The sequence below is a fragment of the Bos taurus genome, chromosome 21 (assembly GCF_002263795.3).
Source record: "Bos taurus isolate L1 Dominette 01449 registration number 42190680 breed Hereford chromosome 21, ARS-UCD2.0, whole genome shotgun sequence".
NCBI classification, from domain to species: Eukaryota; Metazoa; Chordata; class Mammalia; order Artiodactyla; family Bovidae; genus Bos; species Bos taurus.
In genome coordinates, this window is record NC_037348.1 from 2358736 (window position 1) to 2374629 (window position 15894).

General features: G+C 36.8%; 1 protein-coding gene across 5 annotated transcripts in view; it reads right to left on the minus strand.

Annotated features, from left to right (window-relative positions):
* The window catches only part of UBE3A (ubiquitin protein ligase E3A), a 96429-nt gene that overhangs the window by 55887 nt on the left and 24648 nt on the right, over positions 1 to 15894 (minus strand). Inside the window, exons 2-5 of one of the 5 annotated variants that reach the window (XM_024981863.2) lie at positions 7612 to 7675; positions 4968 to 5087; positions 3211 to 3281; positions 1657 to 1701 (exon numbers count right to left, since the gene is read on the minus strand). The exons of 1 other annotated variant lie outside the window; for it this stretch is intronic. In XM_024981863.2, the coding sequence (XP_024837631.1) occupies positions 1657 to 1658 (2 nt within the window). In that variant the 5' untranslated portion in view covers positions 1659 to 1701; positions 3211 to 3281; positions 4968 to 5087; positions 7612 to 7675. 5 annotated transcript variants of the gene reach the window in all.

The window sequence follows — 15894 nt, forward strand, 5'->3', positions numbered from 1 at the left end:
TGTTGTCCAAATCAAAGAAAGTAGAATGGTGATTGCCAGGGTCTGGGGAGAAGAGTGAATGGGGAGTGATTTTTTTTAACTGACAACAGTTTCAGTTTTGCAAGATGAAAAGAGTTACAGAGATGATGGTGGCAATCATTGCACAACAATATAGATGTAACTAATTACCACTAAATTGGACATTTTATAATGTGTATTTTACCACACAAAAAAATTTTAAGTTACATGGACACATATGTTTGAAAAATACATTTTATAATCCCTTCTTGGAGATGCACAATGTATATCATTCTAAAGGATTTTTCACAATTTTCAGGTTTAAGTCTATATGTCCCAAGCTTAATCAACAATGAAACCACTTCTTCCAGAAGCACACAGTGTTGTAGCTGACCTAATTTACTAAGAAAATTGACACTTTAGGCACAGTGGCTTTGACTTCCCCATTCTTACCTACCAATACATTTAATATTACATATTCATCCTTGGAGAAGAAAATGGCAACCCACTCCAGTGTTCTTGCCTGGAGAATCCCAGGGATAGAGGAGCCTGGTGGGCTGCTGTCTATGGGGTCACGCAGAGTCAGACACAACTGAACTGACTGAGCAGCAGCAGCAGCACCAGCACTCATCCTTACCTCCCTCTTCTACATTCATACGGGTCTTTGCTCTTATTCAAGAGAAATCCCTATACCTATATTTTTAATTCCAACCTTTATTACCTTAAAGCCCTGCTTCAATAATCACCATCTCTAGTTATTTTAAACTTCTTATATTTTCACAACTAATCACTGAAGTCTTAACTACTTCACTTTCTAAATACTTTTCTTTAAACCAGAAAAGTTTATCTTGAATTCCTAATATACTACTGCCCTTATTTAGGCTTTCATTGACTAAATTTTGGTCTTCCTACCATATGATTTCTCTTCAATCCTGTTTCCTTGCCAGCAAAGTTACTAAAAATATATATATCTAACAAGGTTACCCTACTTAGCAAATTCTTTACTGACTCCCAAATACCTATGAGAGACAGGCCAAGGCCGTTCCCAAAGCATGCAAGCACCTAGTCCTTTTTATCCAGTCTCATCTCCTTTAACTTTCCACCTTTCGGTTAGTCTATAATCTAAAAATCCTCAACTGCCTACTGCTTCTTACGTTTACTATGTGGCTTTGTAAGTGCTCATGTTTCTGCCTAGCATGTGCTAGCTAACTCCCAGTCTCACTTCAAGACTTAACTTAGCCTTCCCTGATCACCCCTGTTTTCTGCCATGTGGATTAGGTCCCTATTGCATCAAGGTACCTGAGTACACTGGTACTTCTTTATGTTCATGTTCCATCCTGGGATCCTTCTACCACCATAAATGAAATGATGTGCTTCCAGGTCTTTCACACTAACAGACTAAAACTTCTAGGGGAGCAAAAATATGTAAGAATCCAGGGGTATGCAATTATCTGTCTAGAAGTAGAAATCTAGTAATATGTTACCAAGATTTAGAGGTATTTATTTGGTAGGGAAAATGAGACATGTGTATTCCTATCTTCCAATTTACTTTCTAAAGTATTACTCTCTTTAACTGGAAATTGTTTTCAAAAAATGTGATACCATTTAAAGCAATCTAGAGCAACTTAGACACCACAGCCTCAACCAAGTTACACTTACATTCGGCTAGCTTCAATGTCGTCAGATTGAGGTTCTCCTGATGATCTGTAAAATGCAATTGAGAAAAGTTAAGCAAAATATTCCATATTTCAAAAAAGGAGCAAACATTTTATTTTGGAAGACAAATTTGAAACCAAGATTTAATGGGTTAACAATTTTAAAAGTTCAACATGAGGAAAAAGTGATCCGATCAGATTGCCATACAACACATTTATCATAAGGGCTAGACTAATAAAAACTCAGTTCATTTTTTTAAGGAAAGGAAACTAAACACTATTTAGGTACCAACATACAAACCAATGTAACAAATCATAATTATTTACAAAGTCAAATATTTATAATAAAAACATACAACTATGAAACCGTCTACAGCCAAGTATCAGTTATTCACAATATCAAAGGTATGCACTGGTATTCGTGATCCCAAACTTTAGATAAAGTATCAGCAAACTACTGCCTGGGATGACAAACTAAGGCCTGGGTCAGCCGCCTATTTTTATAAGCTTGTTCTGGCACAGAGGCATGCTCATTCATTTACATACTGTCTATGGCTGCTTTTATATCACAAGAGCAGAGCTGAGAAACTTACAGACACGTGGCCCACAAAGCCTAAAATATTTATTACCTGGCCCTTTAAAAAAAAAGTCTGCCAATCTCTGCTGTAGATAATACAAATTTAAACCTAATAGCCTCATGAATTTTGAGACACTGAAGTCTGATTTACCATTCTGATCAAGATTACCTTATTTCAACGAAAGTAGCTTTCCCTGAAAATACACTGGCAGCATGTGTACCTGTCAATTGTATTCCAGGGCATTAAAAATCTTGCTGTGGATAACAATGAATGACTTCAGCTATAAACAGTTGCCAGTTTTTTTCTACTTTTTCAATATACTGCTGCTATTTTAAGTAGAAATATTCAAAATTCTAAGACAGTAAGAAATCTTTTATTTTCATTCTGGGGCATGAACCAATTCTGCCTACCCTACCCAACATGTTAAAAAAAATAAATTCCTATTACTCTATTCACTTTTATAACCAGCATCAGTCAACATATATTAAGGTGAATCAGCATAATACTGATTTCAACACTTTAAATTCACAGAATAGGTAAAATATTTTTTAGAGGTCAAAAGCTAAATTTTCAAACTGATATTACAAGGACTTGATTTGTAAATTTATCACTGACTTGAGACTTCAAATTCCAAACAACTTTTAACAAAAGAATCTTAAACTCAGAGCCACCAGAAAAGAAAAAATCTGTTTCCCGTATTTCTCAGTTTTAAAAAACTCACTTCTTTATCACTTTCAAAATTATCCCTCATTGCAGTGGTCCAAGGGAAAGAATGCAAAAAAATGTAGGAGTCCAGCAGCTCAAATATTTATTTTAGATCTTCTTTGCAGTATATTCACATTTTCAATTATGCACAAAATGATATCAGAACTAAAACCTGGGGCATGCTGGAGGTGGCAGTGACTTGGCAGTGACACAAATGCAAAAATTTCACTCCACCCTCTCCCCCAGGGAGCAAACAAATCACCTTTGTGACACACCTGGTTTCCACCAGCCTTGTGGGTAAGTACCCCAAGATTGCTTCCAAACTTGTATCTCTCAGACAGAAGAGCTAAAAAGTGATGATAACCCCATGTACCAGCTGACTCATTTTTGAAAGTGCGACCGACCCTCCAGCATCAGATGTCATACTGTAAGGAGGCAGAGCAGGCTTGCAAAACAAAAAATAAACCTGCTGGCTCTAAGGGAAGAGAGGCAGATTAGAAGCTTTTAAACACGTAGGCGGCAAAATTTTCAAAATTAACAGGGAAAGAGAGAGGGGGAAAAACTGAGGACACATTGACAGGGAAATTAAACTACTACTGCAAAAAGGTAAGAAGCAAGCAAGAGGGAACATAACTCCAAGTCTCAGAAGTACAATTTGTAATTATTGTAAAGTTTTGAGATTCTGAAATGGAATAGAGATTAAATACATCAAATGGTATCTACATTCTAATTTCCAAAGTCTGTTCCCTAAACAACAGAATACGTAAACATTAGCATCATTTAATATTAACATATATTAATGTAACTACCAAAACCACTTTAAAGTCAAACCAAGTAATTTAAACCAATTCAAGAAGAAGAAAAGAATAATATAAATTGACGATTATTACCTTAAAACAATCTACCCTAAGACTCTTAAACATAGTGCATTTGTTTTTCACTCAAAACGGAAATTGTTTTTTAATCAAGAAAAAGGTTATGAATAAACACTGAACTAAAAGAAGCACTTTTTATATTATAGTGAGTAATAAGTAATAGTACCTGCCTGTATAAATTTCTAGTCATTCTGCTTATTGTATTCTGTCTGTAACATTCTAAATAATTTACCAAAGAGTATCCTAAAGTTAGGATCCAAACACTCAAAATTTTAAAGTACGTAAGATCTGGGGGGAGAACAGATATATGCTATTTGCTATTCACCTGAAACTCCCACCACATTGTTAACTGGCTACACCCAAATACAAAATAAGTTTAAAGTTTGGGGGAAAAAAATTCCAAAACTCCAATAAATAAATAAAATACCTAAGATCTAACAATAGCTTCCAAGCTTTAATTTAGCTCCTGAAGAGTCTTTATTCTTTACTGTCAAATGCTGGGAAGTAAGGATCTGGCTGTTCAGCTGCTCAGTCGTGTCCAACTCTTTGCAACCCCGTGGACTGTATGCAGCACACCAGGCTTCCCTGTCCATCATCTCCTGGAGCTTGCTCAAGCTCATATCCATTCAGTCAGCCGTAATTTTACCAAATTGAGGACACAAATCAAACGAAAAAAACCCCAAAAGTACTGACTCAGGTTAACCTAAAGTTTGTCAGAAAAACAAATCAGAAGAGAGATTTTTATGAGGTGCAGCTTCTCTGGACTGCAAGGCCCTCCTTTAACTTCCACTGTAACTCTCTGGGACAGAACAGTATACCAGTGTTATTAAAACTCTCACCACATGAAAAGCATATTTTAAAATGTATATTAAGACTTTTTTCATAGTTTTTTTTTTAATCTTCATAATAAAATCTTTATTTAAAAACTTGGAAATTTTTAGAAATACTTTCCTATTTATTCATACAGATAAGTCTGGGGAAAAGGCAGAAAGTATTTTAGGAAGGAGATTAAACGGAGAAGCGGGTCAACTCGTAGGTCCACTATTCTTAGCAGTCAGTATCCCTGTCAACTATACATTTTCTTCCTTCTTTTTTTTAACAGCATGTATTTTACAATGGCAGCCTTTTAAAGGCTGTAAAATAACATTCAAAATTACCTTTTACAAGCTGTGGCCATTCGGTGACATCAGGGTGATCACAGCTTTGAGTCACTGATTAAAAACAGGTTGTCACACCAGTCTAGCTGCTAACTTGATCTGAGCGTAGGTTTAATAACTCTAATAAATTAAACAAATCTTTAGTTAGAACACTTTATAAACTCAATTCATTGTTCAAAAAAAAAAAAATCTTCACAGGTTCAAATTAGGTGCCAATGTAACATTCATCAGAAGAATAATTATAGAAATGCTTTCAAGGACTATTTTCCAGCACTTTTTTCTTAAATTATTTCTTCACTTGAGAAAACATGACAATAATCTTGTACTTTTATGAAGTGTCACAGTTTACAAAAGCACTTTGGTCAACAGTATCTTAAATCTCAAAACAACTATGGCTCTAACCTATACCAAGTAGGTACGATAGAAAGAATTTTAAAAAAACAGAAAAACAAAGCAGCCTTAGAGTGATTAATTGACTTGCCCAAGATTTTAGTATTAGTGTTGAAGCCAGGCCTAGGACTAAAACATAGGTATATTGACTTCCTAACCAGAATTAGTATTTTGTGATTTTGTTTAGTTTTGTTCTAGAGCCTCATGATTTAAATATATGTAAGTAAGCAAAGATTTAAAATATAAATTGAGAATCCACAATTATAATAGTTTAAATGGGACTAATAGTAACAGTTTTCCAGGTAGTCAAATGCTTAATGAAATAGTTATAAACACACACACACACACACACACACCAAGTCTATTCCTACTTATTCCACAGGATAATATAACAGTAGCAAAAACTCCTTGGGTATTTCATGAATATCATATTCTCCTTATCAGTCATAAATCCACTAACATTCAGTTTCATGACAGAGAATGGCGAAATACAAAATCATTTTTTTCTCCCTCAACCTAGTATCCTCTGATCCCCTTACTTGGCCTTAGCTGAACTGTCCTGATTATCATGGTTCACGATTTATCAGGCATCCTACTCACACTGCAGTACTGGCAAAGATACACATCGGGAATACCCCAGAATCAAGAGTTCATGCCCTGCAACTAGTTTTTCCTCCGGATGATTTCGCTACCAAACTATATATCCAGGCCAAATCTGAAAAGTTATCTAAGGAAAGATGAGAAAATTAGGAGACAGAAACAAAAGACCCTTGACATTTATAAAATAGGAAGCTATTTGAGAATACTAAGGGATGAAACATCAATGCTTGAACCCATAACTCTGCAGCCTATGAACTTGGGCTTCAAATTCAGATAAGGGTAAGAGTTGGCCAAAGAATACATAAATAACTTTCGCGGACTCCAATACAGACATACTTCATTTTATTGTGCTTCACAAATAATGTGTGTCGTCTTTGACAAACTGAAGGTTTGTGGCAGCCTGCCTCTAGCAAGTCTACAGGTGCCATCTTTCCAACAGCATTGGCTCACTTCATATCTCCGTGTCACATTTTCGTTAATTCTTGCAATATTTCACATTTTTTCCTCATTATTATATTTGCCACAGTGATTTATGATCAGTAACTTTTGATATTACTATAACAACTTGCGGAAGGCTCAGATGATGTTTAGCACTTTTTTTAATCAACAAAGTATTTTTTAATTAAGATATGTACACTATTTTTTAGACATAATGTTATGGTACACTTAATATACTATAGAAAGCATCTGTCACTATAACCTTCATAGGCATCAGAAACCCAGAAACTTCACATGATTAGCTTTATTTGCCTTACTGCAGTAGTCTAGAACTAAACCTGAAATACCTCTGAGGTATGCCTAAATATGTGGGATTTATGATCCCTGGAAGATATCAAATTTCCTAGATTTTCCTATCATGTTACATGCTTCCTAATAACAACCTAGAAGATTCCTGAGGTCATTTGGAAAAGAGGTAATGCGCCCCCTGAAACGAATAGTATTTCCTCTGGTCTTCATAAGACTAATAGTGTATGTGGATTTAAAAGATCCAAGTCTAACTTTCCAACCTGTAAAACATAAAAATGAAGAAGTCAAAATACCTTTTAATTGATTAACTGAGATGAATTAATTCATTAAAGAGCTACATGTTCTGTGAAAAATACTGAGGCAAGTTTTCTCTTCTAGACTTACTTTTTCATAGTCTAGTGCTCAACAGAGCAAACAGCTCCCAGAGTCAGGATGGATACAAGGCCTTGTTTGGTCCCTTACTCAATGGAAAATCTTGGGCAAGTTTCTTAACCTCTCCAAGACTGTTTCCCAATATACAGAACTAAGGTAACAGTAGTACCTATTTCAGAGGTCTGTCATGAGGATGAACAAACATGTATTTTGTTCAAAACAGTGCTTGACACATAGAAAAAGCCCAATAAATGGAAGCTATTATTAACTCATAGCCTAACAGCCAAACTTGCCCCCTCAATCTTCTTATGCAATTATTTTACCCCTCGTAGCACACTAACCTCTTCTAAATTTCTTTCCGAATCCCACTTGGAGCCCTCATACAGTCTACCTGGCAGCATAGTGATTTAGCACCTAGCAGCATAATCCTTTAAAAATGGCAGTTATCCAAATCTGCTGAATACATCACTATTCTAATCATGACATTAAGATATTCATGCAATTTTGACTTTCAAAAAATAAAACAGAAACATACCATATTTCGCCAAACTTCTGAGGAGCTGGTGAATTCTAAAATCAGGCTCTTACAGATTTTTAACCTAAAACATAAAACACCTCACTCAATTCTTTTTACACAGACAACTGAATAGACAACTTTCAAAGAAAAAAAATTGCTCTAAAATTACAGAACCAAACTCATTTGTAGTATCTGTGAATATTCAAAACATATCAAGAGACAAACGCCCCTAAGAGCTGCTGCCAGGATGTATGGACAGGTAGTTAGGCAGGCCCTGCGGCCTGAAGGCTTCCAGCGGGCAGAACCATGATGCCCATTTTCAGCCACAGAGCTTGCTGCTGCTGCTGCTGCTGCTAAGTCGCTTCAGTCGTGTCCGACTCTGTGTGACCCCATAGACGGCAGCCTACCAGGCTTCCCCGTCCCTGGGATTCTCCAGGCAAGAACACTGGAGTGGGCTGCCATTTCCTTCTCCAATGCATGCAAGTGAGAAGTAAAAGTGAAGTCGCTCAGTCATGTCCGACTCTTATCGACCCCATGGACTGCAGCCTACCAGGCTCCTCCGTCCATGGGATTTTCTAGGCAAAAGTACTGGAGTGGGGTGCTACTGCCTTCTCCAGCCACAGAGCTTACTGATCTCCATTTCCTTACTCCTCTCTCTCTCCAACAGGGCTGAAAATACATGACAACTATTTAAGTACGTGTCTTGAATTCCTTCAGATACCTATAGCAGTTAAGCTTTTAACTAAATTATATATGGTGAGCACCTGCTATGTTAGGTACATATAGGAGCATCTGCCCCGCTACCTCCCAGAGTAGCAGCTTGGGAGTGTCCTGTCAGTCTTAGGTGTCAGGTTGTTGCATTAGTGAAAATATTTTTAAAGTATGTAAGACAATGTTGCCTGGAGCATAATAGGGCCTCAGTGTACGGTAGCAATTATTATTCCTTAAATCAAACATTTAACCTATCAAAACTTCTCTTATCAAAAAACAAATTTTGAAGCCTTTAAGCTTTAGCATGGATCCAAATAATCACTGTAAATTCTTATCTCATTTGTACACAATCAGAGCACGTCTCAGTTGAACAGAACTGAAGTTTTTTTTTTTTTTTTTTAATATATTTCCTTTTACTACATATGAAGAAACCAAGTTCCCTACCAAGTCAGGAAACCCACCCAGCATCCTAAAGGTTGTTGTCAGAAAATGAATATACTGCATATAATTGGAGAAGGAAATGGCAACCCACTCCAGTGTTCTTGCCTGGAGAATCCCAGGGACAGAGGAGCCTGGTGGGCTACAGTCCATGGGGTCGCACAGAGTCGGACACCACTGAAGTGACTTAGCAGCAGCAGCATATAATTACTGTTTTTAAAATTAATCAAATGTTAAGATCTTAACAGAGTCTCAAACTCTCTTCTATAATACAATCACCTGAGGAATCTGTAAAAAAAAAAAATGCATACTTACTTGATCTCAACCTCCAGAGACTGTGATTCAGTACATAAAATGGGGATATAGAGATCTGTATTTTAAGCACACATTTCATGTGATATGTATACCCCAATTTGAGATACTTTGCCTTAGAAGATTAGGAACACATAATCATGGAAGAAATATACCACATCTATGAAGATATAGGATAAGTAACAGAAACTGTAAGCACCAAAAATGCTAGTTGCACTCTGCAAATTTAACTATTAGCACTCTTACACCGCACCTAGTGCCTTTATTTTCTTTATATTCAGCAGAGGGCTCAGTATAAATCAAAGAATAAGAAATGCATCTAAAAATAAGAAATGTCAATATGAATCTATATCCACCTGTCCTACTATCATTTTCATTTATCCTTAAAACAGTCCATCTGCCTACCCTCACTTTTTCTGCCTCTACACAGGTGCATATTTATTATTAATACATCTGTCATGTCTTTTATCTCCTCTCCAATAGCCTATTTCCTTCACCTCCTTATAATCATAGGACAAATTTAATTTCCAGACTACTTTTTCTATCACTTTTTCATTATGTCCACTTAGCAATCCTGTTCTCATTTATGCCATGTTTACAGTGTCTTAAATTTGTGGGAAAGCTACTTGTTGACAAACTCATTCAGCTTTGTACATTTGTAAATTTCTCAACAAGAGTGTTCCCAGTAACTTTCCTGCATAAAGCTTCCTGCCTTTAGGTTCTCCTCATTTTAGTTCACTCTAGATTTAAATTCACTAAATTTTTAAATATTACTTTCTTATAGTACTTCCAACATAATTCCCTCAACTCCATTAACACTTTACAGTACCGTTACCTTCCTTTAACCACCAGAAAGACCATTACCTCAGATGCTAACATACAAAACTTTTCACATACTCAAAGTTTTCTTATAAAAGTCATCATCATTCTCATATGGGCTACATCTTATGACCTCTTAATCCTACTTTTTCTCTGCAATATTTCACAATTCTAACCATTTCTCACCCCTCCTGGCTTCCATAATGCTGTACCTGTCAGTGTTCTACCTCTGACTGGAACTATGTCTTCTGCCAGTTCATTTTCCTACTCCCCAACCACAGCCTCTAAGTTTCCATCAGTAGCCCTTTTCTTAAGGTAAGAAAAGGGGCTATTTAATTTAGGTTATGGAGAAGGCAGTGGCACCCCACTCCAGTACTCTTGCCTGGAAAATCCCATGGACAGAGCCTGGTGGGCTGCAGTCCATGGGGTCACGAAGAGTCGGACACGACTGAGCAACTTCACTTTCACTTTTTACTTTCATGCATTGGAGAAGGAAATGGCAACCCACTCCAGTGTTCTTGCCTGGAGAATCCCAGGGACGGGGGAGCCTGGTGGGCTGCCGTCTATGGAGTCGCACAGAGTCGGACACAACTGAAGTGACTTAGCAGCAATTTAGGTTAAATTAATTTTCTGGACAAGGTCAGCACCTGTTCCTCCATCACCTCTCTATATACTTAAGATCCCTAACATCTTTTAAGATCCCTCACATCTTAAGAGCCCTTACAACTTTTAAGCCTTGATCTCTTGAGTCATAAGCCTGCTACTCTCAGTTACCAATGGTACACATGCACTTGGGATGTTCATTAGTATATAAAATCAAACTCAATTATTAAAAAAAACCTCACTCCATCTTGATGTGCCTACTCTTCCTACTCTTGTTGTCCTGCTAATTACAGGTTATAAGAAAAATGGTAAAAAAAAAAAAAAAAAAAAGGTGAAAAATGAAAAAAATGGTGCCATTCTTCATTTCCCCCCTCGTTTTTATTTAGCCCAACCACTGTACAGTTTGATACTAAAGATCAAAGAATGTCTACTACCTAAAACTAATACAATGTTATATGGCAATTATAGCCCAAATTTTAAAATGTTTGAAGGTCTACAAGTGGACGAAGACATACTGAAAGAAACTAGACATGCTCTTACACAGATATAAAGAATAGACTTTTGGACTCTGTGGGAGAAGGCGAGGGTGGGATGATTTTAGAGAATAGCACTAAAACATGTGTATTACCAAATGTGAAACAGATGACCAGTCCAAGTTCAATGCATGAAGTGGGGCACTCAAAGCCGGTGCCCTAGGAGGACACTGAGGGATGAGATGGGGAGGGAGGTAGGAGGGGGTTCACGATGGGGGACAAATGTACACCCATGGCTGATTTGTCAATGTATGGCAAAAACCACTATGAATATTGTAAAGTAATTAGCCTCCAATTAAAATTTATTAATTTAAAAAATTAAAATAAATTCAAAATTCAGTCTATAAAATTTTAGTGACCCCCCTCCCCAGAATTGGAAACTAGACTTGCTCTTATTCCCATGTAATGGGGGAAATAGGCACAAACAATAAAAACCACAATAAAGTAGGTAACTGCAATGCACAGTTAAGTGTTGTGAGGAAGAAACCACAATACAAGTGCACAAATAGAGTATTCTGACTTAAGTCTGGGAAAAAAGTAAAGATATTCTTTATAAAGTAACATATAAAGTGAGCACTGAGGCATGACTAATGTTTATCCCAGACATATTAAGAAAAACCAGGGGAAGTAATGATACCACTACCAGTCCAGTCATCCAAATTAGAAAACTGAGTTATATTCTAAAGAGAAGCCCTTTCCAGTACAACAAACTCACCCACTGCTATCAATTCTATCTCAGAAATTCCCCCACACTCCAACACTTCCCCCAATTATTCTGTTGTTGGTTTTGTTCCAGAGTAGCATTTCAGATGAAACTGTACACGATTCGGAAAAAATTTGCCAGTCCAGCCTCTTCTCTGACTAGACCACACTTTTAGAGAACATACATATAATTCGTTTTTATACTTCCACTGCTTGAAAATGTTCACAAAATATACTTCTCAGGATAAACATCTTACAAAAGAGGAATATTTCCTATTAGGTGACGTGCTTTAGGTCACTTAACTAGTAAATATAAGGTTAAGATCAAGTTGTCTGATTCTAAAGACCATGTCTTTTCCTTCCACTGTTGATCAGTCACTAATATTGTGTCCAACTCTTTGTGCCCCACCTACATGAGGCTTCCCTGTCCCTCATATCTCCTGGAGCTTGCTCAAACTCATGTCCATTGAGTAAGTGATGCCATCCAACCACCTCATCCTCTGTTGCCCCCTTGCCCTCAATCTTTCCCAGCATCAGGGTCCTCTCCAATGAGTCAGCTCTTCTCATCAGGTGGCCAAAGTACTGCAGCTTTAGCTTCAGCACCAATGAATATTCACAGTTGATTTCCTTTAGGACTGACTGTTCTGATGTCTTTACAGTCCAAGGGACTCTTAAGAGTCTTCTCCAACACCACAGTTCAAAAGCATCAATTATTCCACGCTCAGCTTTCTTTATGGTCCAACTCTCACATCCATACATGACCACTGGAAAAACCATAGCCTTGACTAGATGGACCTTTGTTGGCAAAGTAATGTCTCTGCTTTTCAATATGCTATCTAGGTTGGTCATAACTTTCCTTCCAAGGAGTAAGCGTCTTTTAATTTCATGGCTGCAGTCACCATCTGCAGTGATTTTGGAGCCCAGAAAAATAAAGTCTGACACTGTTTCCACTGTTTCCCCATCTATTTCCCATGAAGTGATGGGACCAGATGCCATGATCTTAGTTTTCTGAATGCTGAGCTTTAAGCCAACTTTTTCACTCTCCTCTTTCACTGTCATCAAGAGGCTCTTTAGTTCTTCTTCACCTTCTGCCGTAAGGGTGGTGTTATCTGCATATCTGAGGTTATTGATATTTCTCCCAGCAATCTTGATGCCAGCTTGTGCTTCCTCCAGCCCAGTGTTTCTCATGATGTACTCTGCATATAAGTTAAACAAGCAGGGTGACAATATACAGCCTTGATGTACTCCTTTTCCTATTTGGAACCAGGCTGTTGTTTCATGTCCAGTTCTAACTGTTGCTTACTAGCCATCTGTATTTCTGAGTTCAATGCTTTTGTTTCTCACAACAGTTTACCCCAAAATACTTCTCTATCTTTTGCTAACCTTTATCTCCCACCCACCTATTATGCCCTGTTAAAAAATACTCATTTTAATTACTGTACCACACAATTCTCTAATCTCTTCTGTAAATAATCATTTACTATATATTCCTAATACTTTATTAATTTCTACCTTAAGTTTATTATTTTATATATTATAGCTATCTGCATACATTTCTCAGTGCTTCTAATTATAAGCTGGTTGAGGGGAAGGCGCGTCTCCTTCATGTTTACTTTCATCATATTGGGGACTGTTTTCTTGACTCCACACCTCCCGTGTACAAGGGGGGGAAAAAAAAAAAGTAAAGCTCTGGCCTGAAAAAGGATTCTGAAGTAGTTCCAAATGCAATTCACAGATGAATAAACAAGAGTATCCCTTAATTCTAAAATAACACAAATTTACCCCAAGTCAATTTAACGAAAGTATATTCTGAAGCTCAAAAACTAAGAATCACCAAGAATATTTCATTTTCTAAAAGAAACGTCTCTCTTTCCAAAAAACTTGTTCTACCAGGGACTAAATGTAGGATAGTAAATAGTATAATTAAAATTGATACAACCCCTTCAAAAAAATTTGACCGTTATCTACTAAAACTAAATGTATACATATCCTATAACTTAAAAATTCCTCTAGGTACGTCAAACAGAAATGAGAACACACGTTCACTAGAAGATATTTAGTGGAAAATTGACAGTAACAACAGTCTTAGTCACCCTAAACCAGAAATGACTAAAATGTCCATCAGCAGTGGAATGAAAAACAAAATACAGCTGATCTTTGAACAACCCAAGTGTGAACTATCCAAGTCCACTTAGACGTGGATTTTTCTTCAGAAAATACACTAATATAGTAACACTATTTACAGCTGGTTGAAGTCACAAAACTGTCAGTCTGCAAGGCCTACTGTGGCCATACACGCAGCTTTGTAAATGTGCAGGGGACGGGCACCCCGAGCCCCACACCTTCTCAAGGGTCAACTGTACCATACAGACATGATAAGCAGCCAGCGACAACCAACAGTGTGGATGAAGCACACAAATATGCTGTGTGAGATAAGTCAGATACAACTACATGTGACTGTTTCAAATTACATAAAATATAAAAACAGGAAAATCTCATCTATGCCAGTAGAAGTCAGGATACTGGTTACTCTTGGGGAAAGAGAATTAATGACAAAGAAAGCACAAGGGGCTTCAGAGGAACTGATCATATTCCTTGATCTGAATGCAGACTACATCTGTGTGCTCAGTGTGTGAAAGTGTAACAACCTATGTGCATACTTATATGCTTTTGTATGTGTATCATACTTGAATGAAAATTTTATTTTAAAAAGCACAGTATGGTATGAGCACTTAATAAATAAATGTAGATGAAACAGAAAGTCCAGAGAAAGATCCAAAAAGTATCTAACAGTTACTTCTTATCAAAAACAAGAAAACTGGACAACACACATGAAAAAATGTTTTCAGACCCTGGGTACAAGGCAGTGTGAGACTGATCCATGAGAATAAACAGAGTTAAGGTGAACCCTTTGAATGCTTGAATTTCTGCCTAAAGGCAACTTTCTGATAAGAGTCAATGGAGGGAAACCCAGACAGAGGACAGCAGTCTCACTGGGGTGTGAAGCAAGAGGTCAGAGTTGAGTAGGCTGAAATGGCTAGAATATCTACTAAGACTGAGTGCCAGAGAGGGGAGCTAAGCAGAGAAAAGTTTCCATAAGCCTTGAGGGTCCTTTCAAGTCTGTCACTATATACTAAACTGGGCATGAATAAAGTGAAAGACTCCATGAAGCTGAAGAAAGAGGAGCTGTGAGCTGAGATATTCCCAGTGCTCATACAAGACTTGGAGATCACTAAGTTCCCCCCAATCAGAATGAAGAGAACATGTGGACACTTAGAACATTTCATAGACATTTACAGGACATTTAGTAGAAAACTAAGAAAGGCCATGCCGTTCTAGTAGCTACCAGCCCAAAAGTTAAGCCTTTTCTAGATACACTCTAGCAGAACCTTGAAGGAATCAAGCTGAGCAACAAGTTACTTCACTGGCTGCCACAACAAAATTTAACAATCGAAAAGACAACAAAATCCAGCCACTCAACAACAGAATATTACAATATTCAGTATCCAGTAGTAAACTACTAAATTTACAAACAGGAAAACAAGACCAATAACCAAAAGAAAAACTAGTCAAAAGACCCTGAAGGGAAAAAACTGATGGAATCAGTAGATGAGAACTTTTAAAATAGATATTATAAATATGATCAAGGATTCAAAAGGATATATGAAAATGAAACTTTTAGAAATACAAAATAATGTATATAAATATATATATATAATACTTACATAAATATATAAATCATCTCAAAGTATTTGACACTGAAGGGGGAAAAAACAGTAAAATACAAGACAAAGTAAGTGGAAGCAGAAAGAGACAAAAAAAGAACTAAAAATATTAATGATCTGAATATAATTATCAAATAATCTAACATTATACATATAACCAGAGTCCCTGGAAAACAATGTAGAAGGAAGAGAAGTGACTTTAAAAAAATACATGTGAAGAAATAATGACTGACACTTTTCCAAATTTGATGAAAGCATAAGCACATAGACCAAAACAAACCAAAAAAGAAAAAAAACAAACACACCCAAAGTCAATAAATCCTAAGCAGGATAAACACACACAAAAAAATCAGGGATAAAGAGAAAATCTTAAAAGAGACGCCAGAGGGGGCAAAAAAGACTTTATGAACAGGAGAAGAAACATTAAGTATAACCACAGACTTCTCATCAGAAACAAA